Source organism: the organism of the source record quoted next (genome assembly GCF_019968955.1).
Source record: "MAG: Porospora cf. gigantea A chromosome Unknown PgA_NODE_74_length_46327_cov_344.321, whole genome shotgun sequence".
Taxonomy (NCBI): Eukaryota; Apicomplexa; class Conoidasida; order Eugregarinorida; family Porosporidae; genus Porospora; species Porospora cf. gigantea A.
Genome location: NW_027151883.1, coordinates 1 through 23339, shown reverse-complemented (window position 1 = coordinate 23339; position 23339 = coordinate 1). Strand labels below are relative to the sequence as shown.

At 54.2% G+C, this 23339-nt stretch overlaps 15 protein-coding genes across 21 annotated transcripts; 9 read left to right on the top strand and 6 right to left on the bottom strand.

The window, feature by feature from the left end:
- Window positions 1–12: 12 nt before the first annotated feature.
- KVP18_001502 (uncharacterized protein) lies at window positions 13–6800 on the top strand (the record flags this gene model as incomplete). Of its 3 annotated transcripts, XM_067951588.1 has the most annotated exons (3): window positions 13–84; window positions 113–4753; window positions 4782–6800. In XM_067951588.1, 3 exons carry the CDS (start codon window positions 13–15, stop codon window positions 6798–6800), a joined length of 6732 nt encoding a protein of 2243 aa, XP_067806463.1. The 3 variants fall into 3 exon arrangements, with proteins under 3 accessions (XP_067806463.1, XP_067806461.1, XP_067806462.1); XM_067951586.1 differs by lacking the exon at window positions 13–84 and having other exon boundaries at window positions 107–4801; XM_067951587.1 differs by lacking the exons at window positions 13–84; window positions 113–4753 and having other exon boundaries at window positions 4878–6800.
- A 426-nt stretch (window positions 6801–7226) lies between these two features.
- KVP18_001503 (uncharacterized protein) lies at window positions 7227–7895 on the bottom strand (the record flags this gene model as incomplete). The annotated part of the gene is made up of 1 exon (XM_067951589.1): window positions 7227–7895. The coding sequence occupies one exon, from the start codon at window positions 7893–7895 to the stop codon at window positions 7227–7229; it is 669 nt and encodes a 222-aa protein (XP_067806464.1).
- A 279-nt stretch (window positions 7896–8174) lies between these two features.
- KVP18_001488 (uncharacterized protein) lies at window positions 8175–9668 on the bottom strand (the record flags this gene model as incomplete). Its single annotated transcript, XM_067951561.1, has 1 exon — window positions 8175–9668. One exon carries the CDS (start codon window positions 9666–9668, stop codon window positions 8175–8177), a length of 1494 nt encoding a protein of 497 aa, XP_067806441.1.
- A 184-nt stretch (window positions 9669–9852) lies between these two features.
- Window positions 9853–10566, bottom strand: KVP18_001494 (uncharacterized protein; the record flags this gene model as incomplete). Its single annotated transcript, XM_067951573.1, has 1 exon — window positions 9853–10566. The coding sequence occupies one exon, from the start codon at window positions 10564–10566 to the stop codon at window positions 9853–9855; it is 714 nt and encodes a 237-aa protein (XP_067806451.1).
- A 143-nt stretch (window positions 10567–10709) lies between these two features.
- KVP18_001501 (uncharacterized protein) lies at window positions 10710–11375 on the top strand (the record flags this gene model as incomplete). The annotated part of the gene is made up of 1 exon (XM_067951582.1): window positions 10710–11375. One exon carries the CDS (start codon window positions 10710–10712, stop codon window positions 11373–11375), a length of 666 nt encoding a protein of 221 aa, XP_067806460.1.
- Window positions 11376–11682: 307 nt separating this feature from the next.
- KVP18_001496 (uncharacterized protein) lies at window positions 11683–12255 on the bottom strand (the record flags this gene model as incomplete). The annotated part of the gene is made up of 1 exon (XM_067951575.1): window positions 11683–12255. One exon carries the CDS (start codon window positions 12253–12255, stop codon window positions 11683–11685), a length of 573 nt encoding a protein of 190 aa, XP_067806453.1.
- Window positions 12256–12385: 130 nt separating this feature from the next.
- KVP18_001493 (uncharacterized protein) lies at window positions 12386–12961 on the top strand (the record flags this gene model as incomplete). Its single annotated transcript, XM_067951572.1, has 1 exon — window positions 12386–12961. The coding sequence occupies one exon, from the start codon at window positions 12386–12388 to the stop codon at window positions 12959–12961; it is 576 nt and encodes a 191-aa protein (XP_067806450.1).
- A 94-nt stretch (window positions 12962–13055) lies between these two features.
- KVP18_001505 (uncharacterized protein) lies at window positions 13056–14390 on the top strand (the record flags this gene model as incomplete). Of its 2 annotated transcripts, XM_067951592.1 has the most annotated exons (2): window positions 13056–14130; window positions 14158–14390. In XM_067951592.1, 2 exons carry the CDS (start codon window positions 13056–13058, stop codon window positions 14388–14390), a joined length of 1308 nt encoding a protein of 435 aa, XP_067806467.1. The 2 variants fall into 2 exon arrangements, with proteins under 2 accessions (XP_067806467.1, XP_067806468.1); XM_067951593.1 differs by lacking the exon at window positions 14158–14390 and having other exon boundaries at window positions 13056–14141.
- A 98-nt stretch (window positions 14391–14488) lies between these two features.
- On the top strand, window positions 14489–15448 carry KVP18_001498 (uncharacterized protein; the record flags this gene model as incomplete). Its single annotated transcript, XM_067951577.1, has 1 exon — window positions 14489–15448. The coding sequence occupies one exon, from the start codon at window positions 14489–14491 to the stop codon at window positions 15446–15448; it is 960 nt and encodes a 319-aa protein (XP_067806455.1).
- Window positions 15449–15478: 30 nt separating this feature from the next.
- KVP18_001508 (uncharacterized protein) lies at window positions 15479–17582 on the bottom strand (the record flags this gene model as incomplete). Its single annotated transcript, XM_067951596.1, has 2 exons — window positions 15479–17430; window positions 17459–17582. The coding sequence occupies 2 exons, from the start codon at window positions 17580–17582 to the stop codon at window positions 15479–15481; spliced, it is 2076 nt and encodes a 691-aa protein (XP_067806471.1).
- Window positions 17583–17604: 22 nt separating this feature from the next.
- On the top strand, window positions 17605–18036 carry KVP18_001507 (uncharacterized protein; the record flags this gene model as incomplete). The annotated part of the gene is made up of 1 exon (XM_067951595.1): window positions 17605–18036. One exon carries the CDS (start codon window positions 17605–17607, stop codon window positions 18034–18036), a length of 432 nt encoding a protein of 143 aa, XP_067806470.1.
- Window positions 18037–18547: 511 nt separating this feature from the next.
- Window positions 18548–21444, top strand: KVP18_001499 (uncharacterized protein; the record flags this gene model as incomplete). 3 transcript variants are annotated; one of them, XM_067951579.1, is made up of 2 exons in its annotated part: window positions 18548–19689; window positions 19716–21444. In XM_067951579.1, 2 exons carry the CDS (start codon window positions 18548–18550, stop codon window positions 21442–21444), a joined length of 2871 nt encoding a protein of 956 aa, XP_067806457.1. The 3 variants fall into 3 exon arrangements, with proteins under 3 accessions (XP_067806457.1, XP_067806458.1, XP_067806456.1); XM_067951580.1 differs by lacking the exon at window positions 19716–21444 and having other exon boundaries at window positions 18548–19693; XM_067951578.1 differs by lacking the exon at window positions 18548–19689 and having other exon boundaries at window positions 19837–21444.
- A 23-nt stretch (window positions 21445–21467) lies between these two features.
- Window positions 21468–22533, top strand: KVP18_001504 (uncharacterized protein; the record flags this gene model as incomplete). Of its 2 annotated transcripts, XM_067951591.1 has the most annotated exons (4): window positions 21468–21625; window positions 21653–21744; window positions 21771–21983; window positions 22013–22533. In XM_067951591.1, the coding sequence occupies 4 exons, from the start codon at window positions 21468–21470 to the stop codon at window positions 22531–22533; spliced, it is 984 nt and encodes a 327-aa protein (XP_067806466.1). The 2 variants fall into 2 exon arrangements, with proteins under 2 accessions (XP_067806466.1, XP_067806465.1); XM_067951590.1 differs by lacking the exons at window positions 21468–21625; window positions 21653–21744 and having other exon boundaries at window positions 21827–21983.
- Window positions 22534–22771: 238 nt separating this feature from the next.
- On the bottom strand, window positions 22772–23339 carry KVP18_005122 (uncharacterized protein; the record flags this gene model as incomplete). Its single annotated transcript, XM_067949485.1, has 3 exons — window positions 22772–22817; window positions 22846–22961; window positions 22990–23339. Coding segments are annotated over 3 exons (512 nt in total), but the record flags the coding sequence as incomplete, so codon positions are not given.
- On the top strand, window positions 22822–23211 carry KVP18_001497 (uncharacterized protein; the record flags this gene model as incomplete). The annotated part of the gene is made up of 1 exon (XM_067951576.1): window positions 22822–23211. One exon carries the CDS (start codon window positions 22822–22824, stop codon window positions 23209–23211), a length of 390 nt encoding a protein of 129 aa, XP_067806454.1.

Below are 23339 nucleotides of genomic sequence, written 5' to 3'. Positions count from 1 at the left end.
CACAAAGCACACATGGACCCCAACCGCTTGGCCATGCTACAGAGCATGGGTATCGTACCCCGCACCGGCCTACTGGTAGATTGCGTGAGTAGCCACTGATCTCTCAATGCAGCTCGACGGATCCGTCCAACCAAGGTCTTGGGTATGCGGATCGTCGATCGAGATCACAGAGGCAGAGCAATTCGTTGGAGAAGACAGAGACAAGCAACTGTTCCTGCGGCTGTGCCTTCTATCGGCGACTGACCTGGCTGCTGGGGATATCACTGGAACGTCCGATCCCTACGTGGAGCTACATTGGGGCTCTGAGGTATTCAGTTCCCCTGTGGTTGACAAAACGCTGAATCCGACATGGGACTACACGTTTGAGTTCGAACTGAGGCCTGTGGGGTCCAGGTCGCTGCTTCTACAGGTTTGGGATGCTGACTTCGGCCGGAAGGGAGACTTCCTTGGGCAAACAAGGTTGGAGATTCCGGAGGCGGCTACCAAGATCAACAGCGAAGTGCTGGACCTTGACAAGGTGCCGTCAGGCTGGTTTTCGCGGCCGCCACCATCACGTTTACGCATCCTGTGGACTGTTGTCGACAATCTAGACGATCAGCCAGACCTCTTGGAGACAGCCACGAAGGCGGGAGGGCGCTCGAGTGAGCCGGTCGACCTCGCCGTATGCGTAGGGATCTTGGAATCCCAGCATTCTGTAGACATTGAAGACCGTCTGTCGTATGTAAGGGTCTCGCTGAATGAGCTCCCCCCTCGGGTGTCGGCGTTTGGAAAGCCTACTGGTACATTAGTCCAGTATGGCCCCAAACGCAAAGGTTGGATGTCGCAATTCACATTGCCGCAGACAACGCCTGAGGACGTGGTCCATTCCAGGCTACAGCTGGAATGGCTCACACAGAAAGCGACACCCGCCGAGCTCCAGCAGGCACGCCGGCTGCAATTTGAGCCTCCTCCAGAGTCCACCACCGTGTCCAGCCTGGGATCTGCTCTCCTGGACGACACGCTAGTGCCTGACGTTGCTAAACTTGATGTCGTTCGCGAGGGTGTCCCGCCATCCCTCAAGGAGCCCAGTGGATCGGCTGTGCTGCCGAAAACCAAGCACAAGACGAAGCAAAACGCGCAACCCCTGGTGGTGGAGGGGCATTTTTCAGCGGGCCTCGACCAGATGCAGGAGACCTGTGAGGACACTAAGGCGTGCTGGGCGGCGAGGGCGCAGCTCCTTTCCAACACAGCGACGACAGGCGAGATGCTGGTCTATGTGACTGTCAAACCTATCAAGGACCCACCCCTCTACATTGTCAATCTTGACGTGTATCCCCCGCCTCAGGTGGCTTCTCTCGCCCTTGCAGGCAAGCAGGCCAAGGAGGAGAAAGTCGAGACCGTTTGGCTGCGGTCCTACGCTGACTTTCTTCCTAAGATGGACACCTCGTGGAACCAAACCCACCTACACAGCTACTGTGATCCCTATGTCAGCGTGAAGGTCGACCACCTGCCTGCGAGCCGCAGGACCACGAGCGAGACGAAGGTGCAGGACAACACCCAGCGTGAAGTGGACTTTGAAGCCCTGGGCGTGGATGTCCCGACTCGCCGACGCAGGCAGAAAATCGTCGTGTCCGTTCTGGACTCGGATTGTCCAATTCCAGGCTTCGCCAGTATGGGCGCCTCATTGATTGGGCAGGCACGCGTGTCATCGATTACCTACGACAGCCTACACTGGCATCATATGTTCGGTGGCAGCTCGGAAGGTAGTCGTCTGGATATCAGTGAGTCTATGATAAAAGGTGTACTGAAGGGCTCGACTTACCGCGGCTCTCTCTGCACAGTATGGAGCCGCAGCCGGAACAAACCCAGTGGTTGGCCTCCTTACCCTGACGTCATCGGCACGCGCATGAGGTTGGAAATTGGAGTGGACCGGGGCCTCTACTTGGCGTCACGGTATCGCGAGCGCAACGTTAGTTTACTGGTGCAAGTAGCTGGGTGTGCCCTCGATGTCTCTCATGATGACGGGTCTCCTCTGGACCCCCAGAAGGCACATACCAGCTCGTCGTTCGGCTCACTGAGGGCGGCCCGAAAACTCAGCGAGATCTCTCCCCAGAACGCCGACGTGCTGGAGTTCCCTGGCTACGTTGACGGAAATGGTGTCCTTCGATTCCACGGATATCAATGGCCTGCGCGTGAACACAGTCGTCGGAAGCGAAAGGCGGTGTCGAAGCGGGATTGTGGCCCTTACGCATCCGCCGGCTTGGATCTGGCTGTCGCCCTCCCCGATGCAACCTTGGACGTAAAACTGGGGCAAAACGCCGCATGGGTGTCGAGAGTGTCTGGAATCCTCAATGTTCTCCCAGATGTCGACTACGCCTACGTCTATTTGGTCCCCGAAGGGGAAGAAGACAGTCCTCCTCAGTTGTACGGCTGCATTCGGTTGACCTACCCCTCAGGGCACGTTGAAAAGTCCACAGGTCCTACATGGCCCCCAGCAGAAGCACTGGCGAAAAGCCGGAAGTATAGCGAGCGCCAAAGATCAGTTCCGGCTGCAGATATCACCACTCTCGTTCTCCCCGAGAGAAGCTGGGAATGGATCAAGCTCACATGGGACGAAAGCGTCGTGCCCGTGCCCGAGTCTAGGTATCCCAGCAACTTCGGCGGAGCTTTGCGACTTAGCGCGAGAATGGTTCCGGCCCGGGAGACAGAACATCTCTTAACCATGGTTCACCAGGAGGTTCAACATCGACGGTTAGACCTGGAGGCCATCACGGCGCTGTTTCCGCAGCTGTCAGCCGCAGGTGAGACCGAAAGTTCAATGAAGGCCCGTTCCACCTCCCTTAAGGACCTGAAGAAACGGCTTGACACCAGGTATGTGGAGGCCTACGTCCCAGAGCCCATCACCACACGCAAAACCTGTTCACTGGACACCACGCACCAGCGGGTCGGATCACCAGGGCTGTTCTGCTTCTGGGACCGCGAGGGAGAGCCACCTCCAGTGGTGTTCCAAGAAGGCGACGCCTGTCTCTGTGGGAACGCGTACTTCCATACTGACGTGTTGCAGGCGGTTAATTTGCCGTCTCTCGACGAGACGTCGGGAGTGAATGCGTTCTGGGAAATCTTGATTGAGGATAGAGTCATCAGTTCGATGAACACAGGACCTCCAGACGACTTCACAGACCTTGACGAGCTGCTGAGGCCGTCCAGATTCCCATCATTCCTCCAACGGGCGGTAGTGCCCATCACGCTCAAGAAGGGTGACTTCCCTCCTTGCGTGATTCGTCTTTACGATTTGGATCCTCCAAGCCAGAGCGGCTACTGCCAGCGAGAGCTCATTGGAACTGCTGTAGACTGGGACGTACCGTTCCTGGAGCACCGAAACCCTACCAATTACAGTCCCAATGAAGCCCATGAACCGATTTGGTACCACCTAAACTCTCCCACGCAGCTGCCTCCACCGAGTCACTCGGGCGCGCCTCGTGTCTTGGCGTGCTGTGGTTTCTCTTTTGAGTGTGCTGACTTCGCCAAGCTCGTAGCGGGGTCCGGTTGCATTTGGCACCAGGACAACCAGATGGTGAAGTGGCCTGTGATTAGTATGGTGACCCGACCCGACCTTGTGAAGGCACGTACCATGAGCTTGTCCTTCGACTTGACCGTGCTTGGTTTGCGAGGGCTCTCAGCCGAGGCAGACTCCCTTACCCTGACGGTGTCCTCATTCTGGAAGGAGACGGCCGGGAGAGTGGCATTTGCTCTTCCTCGGGAGGAGTTGCCAGCACCCAATGTCATTCGCCTTGCGGAACGATCTGAGGGTTCGGTTGTCATCGAGCAGGCATTGCTGGATGCCATGCACTCATTGCCGTACATGGCAGGGATGCAGCTGGACACGCCTGTTGGTATGGTGGTGCGGTCTCCTGTGTTCTCCACGCCCGTGTTGCCCTATCTCCAAACTCCAGCTCTGTCTCGCCCGGCACTAATACTGCCAGAGGTGTCACTAGTCCTCTCCGACAACACCAACCAGGAGATAGCCCGATCAAGCCTTCATGTATCCAAAAACTGGATCAACGACGAGGACCTGGACCCTGTGTCACAAGCTCAGCGCGGACTCAGAACGCTCGATCTTGGTCGAGTCCCTGCCATCGGAACGGCCCCACCAGACCTTACTGGTCTGGATGACATCAGCTACCGAGTGCCCATCACGACAAAGTCAGCGCAGATCACTTGGGTGGACATGTTCACAGACAGGCCTGGGTTCGTCCTGTACGACGAGGACTGCTTCTGTGGGCGCATGATTCGTGACCAGGACGCCTTCTATCTACAAGGCGTCGAGGACGCAGACCAAGATGCTGTTCTGGTGAACCCCTCAGACTGCGTCCTGGGAGACCCCAATCGAGTTGGATGGGTATTCGCTGACCCGGAGCTTGGGGTGGATTCCTCGGACCTAGGGCCCAACCCCGAGGAGTTCGCCTCTTTCTGGAAGGCTCTATTCCACGAGAAGACCCGCAACGAGCCGAGCGCGAGAGAAGGGAGCCTAGAGCGTGCATTGCGTAGTTGGATCCGCCCCGTAGGTCATGTGTGCCGCACCCTAGCCGAGGACGGCTCCTGTCTGCTCGCCAGGTACAACCTGCTCGACTTTGAAGGTCATCGAACGACTTCCATGGTTAATGTGGTCAGCGCAGTGGACGCGGAGGTGGTTTGGCGGCGTGAAACCAATGTCAAGAACGCCGGAGACACGATTCTAGTTCTGCGAGGGTTAAAGGACCGAAAATATTACTCGGTAGGTGCTCGGGGTCGAGGAAACATAGATGGTCGCCCCTTCCTTTGATCTTCGGTTTCCGGCGGTAAGAGGGTTGTACATCGTGGCAACTCACACGCTGACGCTGCAGGCGTTCGAGGACATTATGACCCGGCAGTGGTTTGTGAAGCTTGAGCGACAACTCGGTCATGCCAAAGGTAAAAAGGCGCGTTCCCGCGTCCGTGACGAGCTGGAACGTCTTAAACACACTGTCCACAACCTAGAGATGCGCCGCTACTATCACGTTCCAGGCGGCTTCAACATGGACACACCCCTACTTCGACCACGTGGTATGGTAGACATGCAAAATGAGCTTGGGTGGGACGAGCCACTGAACTTGGGAGCGGGAGAGCTGGTTGTGCGGCTGCTGTTCTTCGGTCAGCAGAGAATGATGCGAACAGAAACAGGACCGTTGAAGTTCCCCTGCCCTTTCAACGCGAGCACACCGATGGTCACCGGGGAGGACGAACAAGTGGTCTGCCAAAGCAAGTGCCACGTGAGCGTCGTGGAGGAGGAGGCTCAGACGTCCGAGGATCTCCCAGAGATACTAGAAACTGTGCCCCGTCGAGGCCTGATCAAGGAGTTGGTGCAGGTGCACATATACGTTCTCACGGGCAGACGCCTAACCAATGTGGACATATTCGGTAAGAGTGACCCTTACCTCAAGTTAAGCGTAGGCGGGCAGGAGCAGGTATCTCCGATTGTACATGATAACAGCCTGGATCCCGACTTCTGCGAGGTTTTCACGTTCGTGGTCAGCTTTCCGGGAGATGGCCGTCTTCTTTTGCAGGTCATGGACCAGGGCGACGCAGTGACTAGCGATTCAGCTATCGGCTCTCTCGTGCTGGATTTGGAAGATAGGTGGTTCGCTTTGTTGAATGCCGAACCCGACGCCAACGATTTGACTCCACCCATTCTGCTTGAGAACGACCAGTGCCAGTTCCGTTTCCTTCCGCCTCCAGCCCTCTCGCCTGTGGAGGTTCACAACCTCATCAAGGTAGAGGACCCATTAAACGAGACAGAGGGACCGACGACTGGCACTGTGAGACTGGCAGTGGAGCTCACTCCGGCAAGAACCATGAGTACAACACCTGCTGACTTGACTGTGAGTCCCTTCGCTCCCCTGACCAAAAGTACCGTGTTTGAGATCCGCCTGACCATATGGAATGTGAAGAACATCACAGTCTTCATGGATGCGACGAACACCAACGACCTCTATGTGGAGACTGTGATCTCCATCACTCGCAATGGAATTATGACCAGTCACACCGACAAGACCGATGTGCATGATTATGCAGGCGCAGAAGCGCACTTCAACTGGCGTGTGCTCGTACCCGTGGTGCTGCCGGTGGAGGCGCTCGAGATCGAGTTCAAGCTATTCGACTCCGACCCGGGACAGAGTGTCCAGGAGGTGTACAAATCTGAGAAGCGCTGTTTGGACCCTATCGCTCTCTTCCACTTCCTGCGTCTCAAGGACAACTCGGCGCCCCTGCAGCCCTACGACTTTTTTGTAGAGTTCAACGTCCCTCTTGGTGACGCCGTGTTCGAGTCAGCGCTGCGCCACTGTTGTTGCCTGCCGTTTGAGCTGTGTAATTGTCCCCGCAAGTGCACCCGCGCTGGGTGCCGGCCTTTCTGTGCGGCAGTAGACTCGGACAGCGAGAACGACGGCGAGCCCCCCACACTCTGCAACTGCTTTTCAGGAGAGAAGGGCGCCATGATGAAGAAGAGACCTGTGCGCTTCACAATGAACCCGGCGAGGCTCCACGCCACCCTGGATTTTGTCCCGCAAGCCGTTGCTTCAGCCAGCCCAGTGGGCGCTGGACGCTCGGACCCAGATCCGCTGCCGGCTCCCACGGGACGCGTAGCGCCTGGGATGCTGTTCTCGGACCCGATCGGGTATCTGATGATCGTGTTGGGCCGGCAGACTTGTATGTTGATTTGTACCGTGATGGGTCTGGTCGTTCTGCTGTTGCTGTTAGGCATGGTAGCCTTTGTCGTGGCGCAGATCATCATTGCTCACAAGACCTAATGCCGTTTGTATGGGGTTTGGTCGAATTCAACATAATCGTGATGGCACAGCCCAAACCGCGGTTTGAAGTGAAAAAGTGGAGTGCAGTGGCCCTCTGGTCCTGGGATATCGACGTTGACAACTGTGCCATATGTCGTAATCACATCATGGATCTATGCATCGAGTGCCAATCTGGTCCAAAGCAGGAGAACTGCACCGTGGCTTGGGGTGCATGCAATCATGCGTTCCACTATCACTGCATATCGAAATGGCTGAAGACGCGACCCAAGTGCCCCCTTGACAACACTGACTGGGAGTTCTCCAAGATGGACCGTAACAGCAAGTGATGCCGGAGCGTACGCCTTCATAATTGGTAGAGTCATTTACAAAAGACGATGACCGAGGAATTGCCAGCAGCGGCACGGATGTTAAGCTTGTTTTACACGTTTACACACCGAAGACGCTCAATTGCTTCTTGACACACTGACTGAGACGGTATCGCTTGCTTTTTTTCCTTTTGAATTCTTGGTCAAACAGCACAGGCTTTCCCCTTGAAACAACATCGATGGCATTCGATCCCACCGGAGGCGTGTTTTCAATATAGCTGACTCTTTTCGCAGAATCAACTGCTGACTTGGGCCTCAGTTCAAGGCTAGGTCTGCTTCTTAGTACGACCTCCTGAGGTTTCACCTTGCCGGTTAGCCGGTCTTCTAGTTGCCTGCTCGTGGCTTCTGTAGAATCTGCTACTTCCTGGACAAAAATCTTCATGTGCTCGTGATCGTTCTCCAGCCGTTGCAGACTCTCGTCGATGGAGGCGTTTTCCCGCTGCAGCTGCTCCGCAACCTGAGGTCCCCCTGCGATGCTGCAGCTGCTCAACTCATGATTGAGGTAGGTCAAAGAAGGCTCCACCTCCTGGAATAGATTTTTCAGAATGGCCACTGCATCGTCAGAGTCGACTGGCTTGGTCACGGACGACGCAACAATAGGGTGGGTCAACCATTGGACGAGCGCCAAGGAGCTACTGTGGTCCCAGAGAGCTCTGCTATGCAGAGTGATTCTCATAATATATATGATTCGAACCCTTTCAGAAATCATGAGGTCAATCAATGCAGACATTTCTATTGGTAGACACTGCCGTCAGAACTGATTTCTACAACAACTTTGAAAAAGAGTAGCCGAAGCTGCACATATTATCCCCAGAATTACCACGGTTAGCCGTGTGATCAATATGCGTGTAGATCATGACGCGCGCGGTCTTGCAGCCTTGGAGTTCCCTCCTGCCGCAGAGCTGCGTAGTAGTCGTTCGTACTTGACTAGAATCCTTCCAACAAAATGTCAGACAATGAAGTAAAGATTTACACAATGATTTCCAACGTTTAGGTCAAGACATACAGGTCAAGCGGGACATACAGGAGCGGCCGCCTCCATCATAAGGGTGCAGGCCCATGCCCCCCAGGTTCCCAAGATGTATCCGAAGATTGCAAACAGAGCGCCTACGGGAGCCAGGCTAGGATGGAACGAACCAGCCACGATTGGAGCAGAGGCCGCGCCTCCTATGTTGGCCTGGGAGCCCACAGCCAAGAAAAAGAGCGGCGCTTTAATGAGGTAGCCCATGCCTACGAGGCATACGGCATGAGTGAGGATCCAGAGGAACCCCACGAGGAAAATCGGGGGGTTGTCCACAATTTTCGTGATGTCCATCATCATACCGATGGTCAAAATCAGAAAGTAGAGCAGAATGTTGGCTACCTTGGATGCACCGACGCCTTCGTACTTCTTGAGAGGCGTGAAGGAGTAGGTCAGCCCAATCATTGTAGCCAACATCACACGCCAGAACGTCATGTTGTTAAAAGCGATGCGAGCAAAAAAATCACCCACAGATCCGTTAATGCCATCAAAAGCGTCAGCGATTTCTTTACCTAAAAAGTTGCTGGCGCCCGTAGTCACGAGTCCGATTGCGGTGATAAACAGCAGATCCATGCTCATCGGGATCTTTGATGTTGCTTCTTCGTACGCGATCATCTTTCCGCGGAGAGCCTCGACAGGTCCATTGTCAGCTCTAAGAATCTGGTTAAGCTTCTTTTCATACCCGATGCTAACGAATAGCACCGCCACCCACAGATTGGCCCATATAATGTCCACAGCGATCCCCTGGGCCAGGGCATCAGGCGATGGCTGGAAGATGTCGACCATGGCAGTGGCGTTGGCTCCCCCGCCGATCCAAGATCCTGCCGTATAGGACAGGCCTCTCCAGACTTTGTCTCCACAGACGTACTGAGGGAGCGTGAGCCCCACCAGAGCTATCGCGAGAGGCCCACCGAAAACCACTCCCAGTGTTGCAGTAAAGAACATCAGGAGGGACCTCCACCCTAGGCGTGACATCTCTTTGACGTCGCAGTTCAAGCAGAGCAGCGCGAGGCAGGCGGGCAAGCCGTAGTGCGAAGCTACAGTATACAGACTTGAATCATTGGGGTTAAAAACGTTACACGAGCCAGCAATTCCGTTGAGAAGATACAAGAGGAATAGGGTTGGCACCACCTTGAAGAAGGTGTTGAGGTACTTTGATCCACTAGTTGAGTAGCCGAAAACGATGACGAGCACCATCCAGATGATTCCAATGATCATTCGATCATCGGTGAACATGGGGGTTTCAGGCGAGAACTTGGGATCCACGCCTGCCCATATAATCATGATAAGGTACAAGACCAAGAAAGAGGAAGCTACACCGAGCTTCCATGGGCTGACTCGGGGTGAGTGCTTCACGGACTCCACGAATGACCCAAACTTCATCGACCCCGGTTCAGATTCGAATTCTGAGAACTCCGCTGACTGATCCTCGACGTCTTTGACGGAGGATGATGATAGACTAGGTTCAGCTGATGATGACATTTTTTCTGTGATTTAGAAATTAGCGCAATGAATGCCCCACGAGCCACAGCATGTGTTGTGATTTAGAATTGACGCGAATGAATGCCCCAGGAACGCCTGACATAGTCATACAGCTCGTTTGTTAGCGATGTCGGTCTCACTGTCTACTGGTAGAAGTGGACATGGTAGAGGTCTGGTCGCGTGATTACTCAAGCTCAGCCGTGTAGTCCACAAGTTCAGCCGGAGTCAACTCGGTCCAGGTGCCATCTGGGCGTACCACGCCGATCTCGAAGGCATGCTCGTCGAACGAACCTTCAAAACCTTCCCGCAGCGTGAGAATTGCGGTGTGGGTCGCGTCTTCGACTTCCATAGTTGGCGAGAACCTCTTTTCGAGGAAGCTCTTCGCATTCTCCGCCTCGCGACCGATGGCAGTGCCCTTCCAGCAGAAGTAGGCACCCGAGGGGTCCACCTGGTAAAGCCCGAAGCCGTGATGCATGTCATGGCCAGCGATAAGTAGTGAGACCCCCAAGGGACGTACTCCGCCTGTCTGCGTGAACTCCTGCATTACCGCGGCAACACGTTTGACGAGCTCCAGCACAGCGATGTCCTCCTTGTACGTTAGCCAGTAGCTTTGTGCATCCTTGCGAGCCCGCGAAAGAATCACTCTGAAATCTGCCGGCATGCCCGAATAGGTGCATCCAATGGTTCGAGAGATCTGAGCCACCTTCGTCACCGTGGCCGGATCTACCAATGTGGAACTCAGCCTCTTCTCAGACGCGAGGACGACGCCGTTTGCCGCTTGGATTCCGAGTGCGGGCAACCCTTGATTCGTCACGGCTGCGAGGGCATGCTCGATCTGAACCAGCTTTCCGCTCGGGCTGAAGGTCGTAAGGCTAAATGAAGACTCGCTGTCCGCCATCTGAAAATGCGATTTAAGTGCTGATATGATACTGTGGAGAGTGGTTCAACGGCATGTGGGTAACGCGCGCCACACTACGTACCATCAACAATACTCCACCATAGAGATAAGCGACCAGTGAATAAATACCTATTTCCGACAGGATGGTAAAATCTAAGAGGGCGCGGCCAGTGAGCCTCACCGTGGTACGCAAGAAGAATGCTAAGCAGATGCGGGAGAACCAGATGGAGCGTGTCACTGGAGCAGTTGAGGGGTTCAGGTACATCTGGTTGTTCCGAGTAGAGAATCCGAAGAACAACCACATGAAGGTCATACGGGAACATCTGGCTGGGAACGGCCGGATTCTGATGGGACGAAACAGAGTTATGCAAAGGGCACTGTCCGAGCTGTCGTCAGACCTGGCTCAAGACCTGGAGAAGATCTCTGAGAACCTTAAGGAGAATAGGGCGCTACTGTTTACGGATAAGGAGCCTGCAGAACTTGTGGAGTTCATTGAGTCCTTGGACGTCGAAGAGTATGCCAAGGGAGGCTTCGTTGTTTCCGACACCGTGGTCCTTCATGAGGGCCCCGACTCCTTGAAGCAATTCCCCCACAACATGGAGCCTCTTCTGAGGAAGCTGGGACTCAAGACACTTCTGAAGGATGGCAAGATTCTGCTGCTGGAAGACTTTGTAGTGTGTTCAGCAGGAAAGCCTTTGTCTCATGAGCAAGCCCTCATGCTTAAGCACCTAAAGTTGAAGAGCGCCCATTTCCAGTTTGTGCCTGAAGTTTGCTTTGACAAGCACACACGCAAGTACCTGCGAGTGTGATTTTTTGCGTGACGCCTTTGGTGAAAAAAAATAACAAACTCGGCATGCGGCAGTCAGATTCAAGCGACCTTCTTGCTGAGTGCGATAGACTTGTACAGGAAGAACAGCACAAGAAGAGGGCCGCTGCGAAGTGCATATGCGGAACGGAGATCCGCTACCACTCCCCACCTACCAAGCCAGTCAAGCACCAACCTGCAGACGTAGACGTTACACAACCACTGCTGTCGGAACTATCACGAGTTAGAGTAGTTGTGAATCATGTAAAAGAAGACGGGAAAGTCATGTCACCCCCAAGATCGCATATGTCTTAAAGCTTATCAACAGCCTTTTGAATGAACTCCAACGCTTTCCCATGCTCAGCCTTAGGTGAGGCCATGCCGCTCTGTGCCTGCTGGTGCCAGAAGAGGGCCAGTGCCAAGGCGTCTTGCGCGGTGGCGTCCTGTTCCTTGACGTCTGCGCCGCTGTCCAGTAGCACTTTGACGATATCCGCTGATCCATTTCGAATGGCAACGTGTAAAGGAGTCATCTGCAACTTGTCATCCTTATAGTTAATGACCTTCGCGACGCTTTTGCTTTTCAATAGCGCTTCTACGGCTGTTAGGTTACGGTGGAAAACTGCTACCTGCAAAGCAGTTTCTCCAGCCTTCGTCTTCTTGGTGGGGTCTGCGCCGTTCTCCAGGAGGAACGTGATGACCTCGGCGCTGCCAGACTGCGCAGCCCTATGCAGGCAGGTGTTCCCATCGTGGTCGCTCTTCGTTAAATCGGCATCCTTGTCCTTCTTCATAATCTCTTTGATTTTGTCAAGATTACCGTGGTAACACGCATCAGGCAAGGTAGAGAACTTGTCGTTCGGTACTCCAGATCCAGCGCAGCAAGGCATAATACAACGAATTTGACTAATTCTATACTGCCATGTGGGTCGCTAATCAATAACCCCCCCCTAATCATTTGTGATCGTTTGAGAATGGAAGCTTCGCCGTGCGTAGGAAAAATATCCATAAACGTGACTGATGGACTCTCGTGAAAACAAACGCCTTCTGAAGGAGTTGAGAGACATGACGGAGGCGGAGGATGATATGATATTCGTGGAGACCGTCGATAACGACCTCTACCACTGGAGGGCTCGGATCCACGGGCCCCACGGCACAGTGTACGAAGGCGGCATTTTTGACCTGGACATTATGGTCCCTGAGGACTACCCATATCAGCCTCCTAGGATCCAATTTGATACCAAGGTTTGGCATCCTAACGTGTCAAGTCAAACGGGCATGATCTGTCTGGACATTCTGAAAGCCGAGTGGTCGCCGGCTCTGACAATTAGGACCACGCTTCTCTCCATTCAGGCGCTGCTCTCCTGTCCGGAACCAGATGAGCCTCAGGACGCTGAGGTGGCAGCGATGTTCCGCAACCACAAGAGCCTCTTTGACAGCACTGCTCGAAGCTGGACGGCCAGCTTTGCACAGCCGCTAACACAGAAGGTGCAGCTTTTGCTGGACATGGGTTTCGACGAGGCCGCTGCGCTAGAGGCGCTCAAACGGAGTCACGGTGATCACGAAACTGCGATAAATTCTCTGTTGGCTGGCTGAAACTCCATACATGTGTGCTGTTTGTCGGCACAGCAGTAGACTGCGATCTGCTAGAGATGTGTCATGTTAGCGAGGAAAAAGAAGGATTTCTCGGATGAGAATACAGGCCATTGGTTTGTCCCTTCTGGGTATCTCGTTACTCGTGCTTCTAAGGTTTCTGATCAGATCTACCCCAGAGTCACATGATCAAGTTGATGTTGGGATGTTATGCGCCACGGACAGCTGTCTTCGATCAGCATTAGTCGACGGGCGATTAAACGATATTCCCTACCTACCTCGCTATACGCCCGTCTCTCTGCGGCCTGAAGACCTGGACGCCTTTGATCTGTTCCAGTCTCCCATTGACACTGTATGGCCCGACAATGACGAGGCAGTGCAGCCCAAGCCGCTTCATCCGCGATTCGTGGTGGCGAGGCTGATCAGCAACTCTCTTCCTCCGTGGACGGCGCCTGCCTCAGTGCGGCACAATCTTCAACGGATTTTAGAATATGAGGCGACAACTAAGCACATGGACATCATTTCAAAGAAGCTAGTTGTCGAGCGTCTCTTCTTTGTAGACCGTATCGTTAACACCACTGAAGCGAACGCCATCGAAGCCTTATTGCGGCTTAACCCCGATGTCTACCGCATCCACCACCCTGTCAACTTCAACTTCCTCTCATGGGTTCCTGACAGGCCGTCTTACCTCCTCAACAACAACCATGGGATGAAATGGTTGGCGGAGGAGGGAGCTGCAATGGGTGGGCTTTACACGATGTTGCTGGATGATCAGATGATTCTGCACAAATCTACTCTCGAGTCCTTAGCCCGCGTTATTGGCCAGCAGAAATCCACCAAAGAGTTTATGTTGGTCCCCGTTCTCCGCATGACTTCTGGCAAGCTGATCTCTGCGTTGACGGCTGACATTCCAGCGCTGCTGGATCAGACAGTGGTAGACATGCCTGCGTTGGTGCTGCGGTACACGGCAACTCACTCAGTATTCGACGAGGCAGGACCCTCTGGAGGCAGCAACTCGTTTTTCTACACCACTAACGCTGACCGAGTGGCTTGGATTCTTCAGCACAAGAAAACGAAAACCCTATGCACGGAAATCGTCAGCCATCTCGCCGCTCGTCCGTTGTCTGAGCTCACCAACAGGGGAGTGAACGCTACCAAGGCGACGACGTCTCGTGAGTGTTAGGGAGCACCTCAATCAGTCGCGGATACACTCAAACGCTGCGGTTTCGTCATTCGGGTTCACAATGGCGTGGAAGCCCTCCAAGGTCTGAACGTTGATGGGAAGATGGTAACGCAGTCCATTCTCGTGCAGCACGAAAACATTGAACTGTCGCTGATGAACGCTGCCGTGGACCACTTCGACTTGACCGTGAACGCCTATCTGGAGGCATACGAGCAAGGAGTGCATTTGACTACCGAGAAGCCTGGCTAAGCTGCGACTATTGTCTTTTCGTAATTTGAGGTGCCGCTGCGGAATTTTGCAGTGATCAAACCCGCGGATGAATTTTGTTAGTTGCAAATTGAAGGATTATGCCTGTGCTGGTATGTGGTACCTATGACGGAGGCATCGTTGGCTTCAACCTTGACCTTCGTCTCGAGTCGCAGGCCCCTCCTGCAAAGAAGGCTAAAACCGACACAGAAGACCGCGATGAGGCTGCCGACATTTCTGTGAGCCAAGTGTTCGCGTACACTCCTCACATGTCGTGTGTAAAATCACTGAGGGCTGCCGGCTCATTCCTAATCTCCACTTCATCCGATCAAACTGTGAGAGTATACGACATCAACAGCTGCAAGGAAAAGATGGTGCTGACTGATCACGCGTCAACAGTCACCTGCTCGGATGTGGTGTTTGGGTCCAACGGCAAGCCCTCACATATTCTGACGGGCGACGAGGAAGGCGACCTCATACTGTGGCAATGGAAGAACTTCCAAGTTTTACACAAACTGCGAGGCACTGGACGAGGGATCGAGGGATGTGCCGTTCATCCTTCTGGCAGCATTTGTGTGGCGGTCGGACGGGAACAGAAGGTGGTTGCGGTGTTTGACCTCAGAAAAGGGTCCTTGGCCAGCAAGAAGAAGTTCAAAACCGCGCCTTTTGCTTGTGAGTGGTCGCCTGACGGGAGGACCTACGGCATCCTCTTTCACGACCAGTGCCTCCTCTCGGTGGACGGGCAAGAGCACTGTGTGTCGATGAAGCGAGTCACCTCGATGCTACTGCTGGACGAGACAGCAATGTTTGGAACGCAGGATGGAGTGATGTTTGTATACCGATTCGGCGCAGATTCAGTACAGCTGGTATCGACGGTCAAGGCGGCCAGTGGCAGCCGCATAAAGGGGATCGCCCTGCTTGACGCTACGGAGTTGGTCATCGGAGCCACTACCAGCAAGGGAGAGCTGCTTTTGTGGGTGGCGGAGGATACTGCTGAGGACACCTTCGATGTTCTCACCGAGAAAGATATGCGAGTTACTTGTTTCGCTTGTACTGCGTGAATTTTTAGAGTCGTGTTGGCATTTGACACATCATAGATCAGAGTTTAGACGCTCGAGTTCTTCCGTCGTCTGAAAAACTGGCCGAAAGCGGAAACCGCTTTGTAGCACAACGACAGGGGCAACTGGAGGTCTACTGACGACTTCAGAGGGAGGGGAAATGACAGACTTAGGAGCCGTAGCAGTAGGAATTGATGCGACAGGAGGGATGTCTGTTTGAGTTGCATGGCTAGGTACAGGAACGTCTATTAGAGTCTTCGCTGCTGGAATTATTGTCGAAGGTGGTGCATCGTTGAGATCAGGCAACTCGACAGGCACGTCTGTTTGAGTCTGGCGTCCCGTTGTGGTTGGGCGCAGACTAGCTCTCTCACAAACATCCTCCATCTCTGATACCCTACCTGCATCCTCATAATCTATAGATTGGACAGACTCCCTGTTTGCTGAATCGTCGTCGAGCAATATGCTGAACTCGGGCACTGCTCTAGTCTCTTTTCGGTCTTCCACCGGTTTTGGAAGGTCGGGCAACGCTTTGATTCTCTTCTCCAGAGAGACCAGTACGTCCTCTGGCAACAAAGCCACCACAGGTCTCGCCACGCTGTCCGCCCTCACGAGCACTGCACGCAGACGCTCGACCCTTAACGGATCTGTTTCCGCCGCTATCTCCCGCTTGATCTTCCGAATCACCGGGTTGGCTCTCAGCACCGGTCGTGCTGCCGCCATAACTCGCACGTAAGGGCCCGGGTCGAAGGCATGGTGATCCACAGCGTGTCGGTGAGTCACTGTGTCCTCAGGCCCCATTTTCATGTACAAGCCGCTCTCCTTTGCGTCCCCGCGAAGGCTGCGTTGCCAGAGCACTCTAGGGTCTTTTGACTTTTCAGGCGGCTTACCGCCTGGGGCGCAGTGACGCTTTCGACGGTACTTAGGCTCGCGATTTTCGCGTTGCCACGCGTACAAAGGTTTGCTTGTGGAAGGTGCAGGCGGCGTAGGCGCCTCCAAGTCCAAGTCCACCGGACTCGCTCCCTTCAGCAGTATTTCTATCAGTTGCAGACTCCGTTCCAGCGCCGTTGGCAGCTTCTTCGCCTCTGCGAGAGCCGCCTGGGTGGTAGGTGGCCGCTCTTTGTAACACAAGCCTTCGTAGCGTGAAGCGTTTGGCATGAAGCTGCACTCCTGAATGTCGTCCTCGTTCAGGCCCATCTCGGTGATAAGGCACCTTATGTCGTCTGGCCCTGGCCGTCCCATGAGATCTATCATCTTTCCCAGCAGGCGCAGCGGGTCACAGGGACCCCGGCCTCTAGCCTGCAGCGCGCTGGGCAGCCCACGATTCAGTAAGGGCTTGAATCGGCAGTTTGGATCAAGTTGTGGGCCTATTTCCTCTTTGACCCTTCGGAGGCGCTCTCTGTCCTCCCTCTTGGACATCCACGTCTCGATGTAACGATCAAACCGAAGCGGGTCTCCGGTAACGCCGTTCTTGCACACAGGAGGGAAAGCCAGCAACTTTTGAGCGCTGACTGCATCTTTGTAATTTCTAACAGCCGCGTTGCTGCTAGTGAGAAGGAGCTTCGTCGCGCATGCCACAAATGGTTGGCGGGACGTGATGAGCGTGGTGGGCAGGTCCAAGACAGGAAGCGACGCAACCTGTGTGATCTCAGTGCCGAAGGGCGACATTGTTTGGGCCATTGGCTGCAGTAGCACGGCCTCCGCGTTGCTTGCGGCTGCTTGTATGTGGCATTTGAGCACGTCATCTACTGGCGTTTCCAACCGTTCGCCTAATTCTAACGACTCAAACAGTGTACGAGGCCTCCTCTCGCGGGACACATCCCAGTCCGCAGGCTCCACGCACCCCCATGGTCGCTTCGTCGCCCTCCCGAGCAGCCCACAGTACACTTCCCTCAGGAAGACCTTCCTGTCTCCGGTGGCCTCTAGAATCGCTTCCGTCAGGTTGATAGCACCTTTTTCCTCGGGATCCAGTGTAGTGAATAGCGAGTCTGTGTAAAGTGCTTATCAGCGCCTCACCTGCCACGGTTTTATATTTCTTTCCAACGATCTCGAGTGAGCGTCTGTTCACATAAAGCGCGGGGCGTACCAGATCCGCACAATCGTCATGTCGGCTACCTGACTGGAGATCGGATGTGCGCATTGCACACGATTATTCGAAAACAATGGTGTTCTGCTGCGATTGTGATCCTGCCCCTGCAGAACGCTCATCTCGCCCTCTTTCCAACGGCGTCCGTTTCACTGAGGAAGAAGCGGACCTCTGGCTGAATGACGCGCGCAATGCAGGTAAGCGCTGCCAAGTCCTTCTGGAAAACGGAAGTGCCATCACCGTATGTCTCCAATTCGACGACATGACTTCGTGCATGCGCTTGACATACGACAAGCACTGCCGTGAAGTGCCTTACGAACACATCAAGCGTCTGCTCTCGACAGACAGAGACCTGAGGCGGGTCGAGACCAAGGCAGACATCCAGAGTCCTGAGGTGGTGGCTGTGCAACTGCTGTCGTCCACGTGCATTCCTATGCGGTTTGACTCCAAGACGGACAAGGAGATTTTTAAGGAATTGGTACGGAAACGCCAGCCGTCGCTTGATTGAGTGTTCTTAGACTAGTACCGACAACAATCTATCGTGACTAGAAACTACGTGCTACCACTGCACCATCATGGGCGGAGTCGGGGCGGCGCAGAAAGACTCAACCACACAAGCACCCACAGAAATATTCAGTGTACTTTGGACTGAATGGGATTGAGTGTTCGTAGACTAGTACCGACAACAATCTATCGTAACTAGAAACTGCTCGATGCGCTAGAATCGCTCGAAGTCGGCGCTTGCTTGCGCGGTCTCCGAGGATAAAGCTCCACTTGATGGCCACGAGCGGGATGATTTGGCGGCTGTAGTATCACTTGATGGCCACGAGCGGGATGATTTGGCGACTGTAGTATCACTTGATGGCCACGAGCGGGATGATTTGGCGGCTGGAGTATCAGGGGGGAGACTTGGATCACCGGTTGTGCCTTCACCTTGTGCTTGGCAGGAACCGCAGGATCGTAGGTCCGTCGTGGTGGCTTCTTCACGACGTGTGGCTTTTCTCTATGCCGCCTCGGGGATGCTGTCAAAGACCCCACTACTCCTCACGTTCCACACGCTTAGTTGGCTGTTCTTTGGGACCAGCGAGTATATCACCCCAAAGACTCTTGCCCATGTCAACTTGCTTCTGTTGCTCTCTTGCGTACTTTTGACAAATACTCACTTCGCTTATCCCGCCGGACTTTCTCGCGAAGAGCGATCATGTCCGGGGTATCTGGTTGACTCACCATGTCTTGCCAAAGACTCATTGAATTCGATAATACTGACTGGAATGCGGCAGCACCTCACCCAAGCTTTCGCCCGCGTGTTCAGAACCGTGTCTCGAATGGTTTTTAAGTGGCCTTGCTTCTTCCTGCTGGCGTCAGCGCTAGTTGGCATAGTGCTGTCCTTAGGAATGTTGACGGCGATTATAGAGACCGACACTGAGGTCCTCTATGCACTGAAACATAGTGAGGCTACAGACGTTCGAAACCGAATGTTAAGTCTGTTCCCCGACTTTCAGGGTGCTATGATCGTTTACCAACCGACAACCGGCTATGTCACAGACCGGGAAAATCTCGAAGAGATAGCTCGCATCGAAGAGAGCGTTAAGCAGCTGGCGTTCCACAGCAGACCGAAGATGTATCTAGTTGACTCTAAGCTGCTTCCCTGGTTTTTTGGACGAGGTGAACAGCCTCAGGACACCTACACATGGGAGGAGGTGTGTAAGCGCCATCCTATCACTGGTGAATGTATGTATTCATCCGTCACCGACCTGTACTTGAGTCCGTCTCAATACGGACAGCCGATACAAACGTTCGGTCGGTACCCTGAGCTGATCAACCGACGCTCCAGGAAGGTCACATACGTCCCCAGCGTCCTGGCCAACTTTAAGGCTTTCCCGGAGGAGGCTCCCCGGGCACTCACTGACGCGGTTCTAGGCGCCTCAATGTGGTTCGCCACGGAGCAGATAGATGCTTTCGACAAGGCAGTTGGCGATATGCTAGCCGCTAGGCAGTCGTCTGTGGTGTGTCATGTTTGGACTGACGGCGCCTTCACAGACGAAATGCTTGCGGATACCGTGTTCGACTTGGAGCTGCTTGCGCATTACGGACTTTGCGTGGGTATAATCCTTGTGTACACTCTTTTCTGGAATTCATCCCGAGATCTCTACCGAACCAAGTGAGAATGTGCACCCAGCAACACAGAACGCTTTCTGGACTCGTTGCCGTAATCTCGGCCCTACTAGGGTACATGTCCGGAGCTGGTTTTTGCTACATCGTGGGGCTCCGTCATTGTTCAACAGCTAATGCTGTACCTTTTCTTATAATGGGCATCGGAATGGACGACACATTTGTACTCATGAACGCCTACACCCTCACCTATTTCGTCCCTGACTCCAAGGAACGGGCCTCATTGCGTTGCGAGACCGCGTTGGAAGAGGCCGGTATGGCAATCACGCTCTCCACAGCCACGAACATCATCTCCTTTGGCGTCGGTGCGATGACTCCCTACGTAGCAATCCGGAACTTTTGCGTGCTGACCATCGCAAGTCTGATTGCTACCTACGTCTTCTGTTTCACATTCTTTTGGCCAGTCGTCTGCTTGGAGGCGGATCGGGAGACCAAGAAGACGATCCTGGTCTGGCCATTGACACTTTGTTGCAACCCACATCAGGGAACGCGCTCCCTCCCTCGAGACCCCTCGGGGGTCACCTCCATCGTGAGTCTGGTTCACGAAAAACACCTCTGCCTCACCCCTCAACACAAGAACGCACACACAGCCCCATCCGGTACCGTAGGCGAATTTGCGCGTCGACTGGCGCTTCGTTACCTTGCCCGTCCCCTGAGCTTGCCACTGGTCAAAGCTGCCGTGGTTGTGGTCTTCCTTGGGCTTCTGTGCACCTCCATAACGGGTTTGGCGCTGCGTTTTGACATCGGCCTTGACAAGTTAGAATTAGTACGGGCTTCGTCTCCATTGCGGGAAACTCACTCGCTCGTAGAATCGTTCGGCGTCTCCAGCCAGACTGGATATCTCCTGCTCGAGCCGCGAAGCGCGGCGGTGTCTTGGTTCGACCCCACCAATCTCGAATTCCTCTCCCACCTCGATGAGCTGATAAATGCTCTGCCCAATGTCGTGCGTGTGGTAAACCCTCTAACCGTCTTCCGGTCTGGTTCACTTGAGTCCTTCTCCGAATGGCACGACACGTCTACTGCAAGTGAGGCCCTGCGGGACCTATACGTTATGGACGGCACCCAGCTGGTCGCTTTGCGCGTAGCTCTTTTTCTGGACGCGGAACCAGCAGAGCCCCTCTCCTTTATGAAGGAGATGCGAGCATTCACAGACGCGGCGACCAAGGACTCCGACTTCATCGTGCTGCCTTTCTTTGACCAGTTCGTGTTCTCTGAGAGTGACCGGATTATTCTGCGCCAAACGCTAGTGGCGTTGGCTTCTGCGTTCGCCGGCATTGTACTCATTTCGGCTGCGTTTCTCGAAGGGAGCGGTGTAGTGCGTCTGTCACTCGTGGTGGTGTGCACAGCGCTAATCGATGTCAACCTTCTCGGACTCATGAGTTGGTGGGGTGTGAAGCTTAACATGATATCAATGGTCGTCATCGTCATGTCTGTGGGGTTCTCTGTGGACTACGCGGTCCACATGCTGAAGTCATATACTCAGGCTCTTGGTTGCGGTCCGAAGGAGAAGCTCAAAGAGACCATGTATCTGATGTTCCCGCCACTACTGCACGGAGTGCTTTCTACCATTGGAGGACTTATGGTGTTGTTGTTGAGACAGGACGAGTTCATCTTCGTGGTGTTTTTCAAGACAACACTTCTCACGTTGTTGTTGGGCTTTGGACATGGCGCCCTGCTGCTGCCATGTCTGCTTTCGTTTTTGGATTTTCGAGGTCTCTGTGCTTGTAACCACCACGCTGTGTAATCTTTGTGACAGATTTTAATTTGATGTTCGCTTTGCTGCCGCTGCTGGCATGGGCTCGACTTGGCTCCGAGATCAACGTCAGTCATGATCCCATTAGAGATGCGTACGGGGCGGAAGAGGAGCTTTTGGCCCTACAACGAGCTCAATCGAGAATCATGGAAGAGCTCAGGTCCACAGCACAGTAAGTAGCCTCATTGTTCCGTAACAGACTGCAACAGTCATTCTCCGACCAGAACATAGGGTCGTGGATGGCTTCCGTGAATAAGAATCGCGCTCTGAACATGCCCCCTCCCAAAATAGGTAGCTGAGTTTTGAACCTAACACAGTGAAACTGAAACTGAGCAAGTCGAAGTGCGACTACTTAAAAACAGGCCAACTCGCCATGATGAGCGAGAACGACAGCATCGTTCCTAAGGAAGCTGCGATGGCTGAGCTCCGCGCGGGGCAGCTGGTGCTGCGTTACAACCGCGTCATTGAACGGGTGCTAGACTTGCACCATGCTGATCTACCAGTCGCAAACGTCGGCACGTTCAAGCACTGTGAGAGGGCGCTCCCCCATTTAACGCAGGCTTCACTCTGCAGTATAAGAACAACGAGGTGTTGCTTTGTGGTCCTAGTGAACAGATGGCGCACAGCTGGATCAACGCGATCACTGAGGCCTGGTTCTGCGAGTTTGAGGGCATTAGAGGGCTTTGCATGCCCACAGACATGGCTGCCCTTCAAGAGAAGCTAGACGCACTGGAGAAGAAGAAAGAAGAAGAGAAGAAGCGCAAGCGCGAAGAGGCGAGGCAGGCGAGGATCGAAGCGCGAAAGGAGGGCAAGGCTACTCCTCCTGAGGAGGATGCCGAGCGAGACGAGAAGAAGGAGGATGCGGAAGAGAAGGACGCAAAAGACAGCATCGTTGACGTTCAAGTCAAGGTGGATGAGTTGGGCGTGCCTCAAGTCGAAGTGGAAGGCAAGGCTTTCACTGGTGGACAGAAGCCTGCCGAAGACCAAGGACAGGAAGAAATCAAGGAGCAAACAGCCGGAATACCACAGGCAGAGTCCACTACGCCCGCCCCGCAGGCGACTGGGGAGCTTGACTCATAATATGCCCATCGCAGCCTGCAACTCGGCGACTGCAGCCAAGGTGCCCTTCAACGGAGCACGCATTGAGCATATACGCTTCCGATGCGTTCGGAAGTCCTGAGGCTTGTCAGATGTTGAATGTATGGAGGGGCTGGGAAGAGGGGTCTGTTTGAACGTCTGGATCCACCCACTGAAGTAGTTGACAGATCAGGAGTCTGCAAAGATTTACATTCGATCCCTGTTTCAACGCTTACCGTTGTTACCTGCGTACTTGACACCTCCTAGAGTCACCGTCGAGACAGCCACTGAATGGAGAATACCAGAGGCACCTACCCTACCTGCTTCTGTTTCGGCGGTCGCAGTCCCGACTTAGGCGCCTCTGATGAAGATGCGAGTTGCCGCACCCCAGCTCCTAGCTCCAGCCGTCCTTCACTGTGCCAACTGCTAGACTGCGTGTGTCGCTTCGTTACGCCTCACCTCATGGCTGTCGACAGTCGTGAACTGAAGTTTGCGTCGTGGCTGCTCATCTACCTCAAGCGTTTGCTTGGCGAGCAGCTTCTTAGCCAAACCCGGATGCCCAGTGGGAGCGCGTTTGTTGATGCGCTTTACGCGCTCTTCCTTGCGCTTGTCCCAGTCACTGTCGGATGTATCGACGGCCTCCTTCACCTTGACAGCCTTCTTCGGCTTGCTGCTAGATGATTTTGATACCCGCTGCGAAGCCTCTTGGATTCTTGCAGCTTTAGTTGTAGGAATTTGCTCTGCGGAGTCCTCGTCGCTTTCCTCAAGCGCTTGCTTGGCGAGCAGTTTCTTAGCCAAACCCGGATGCC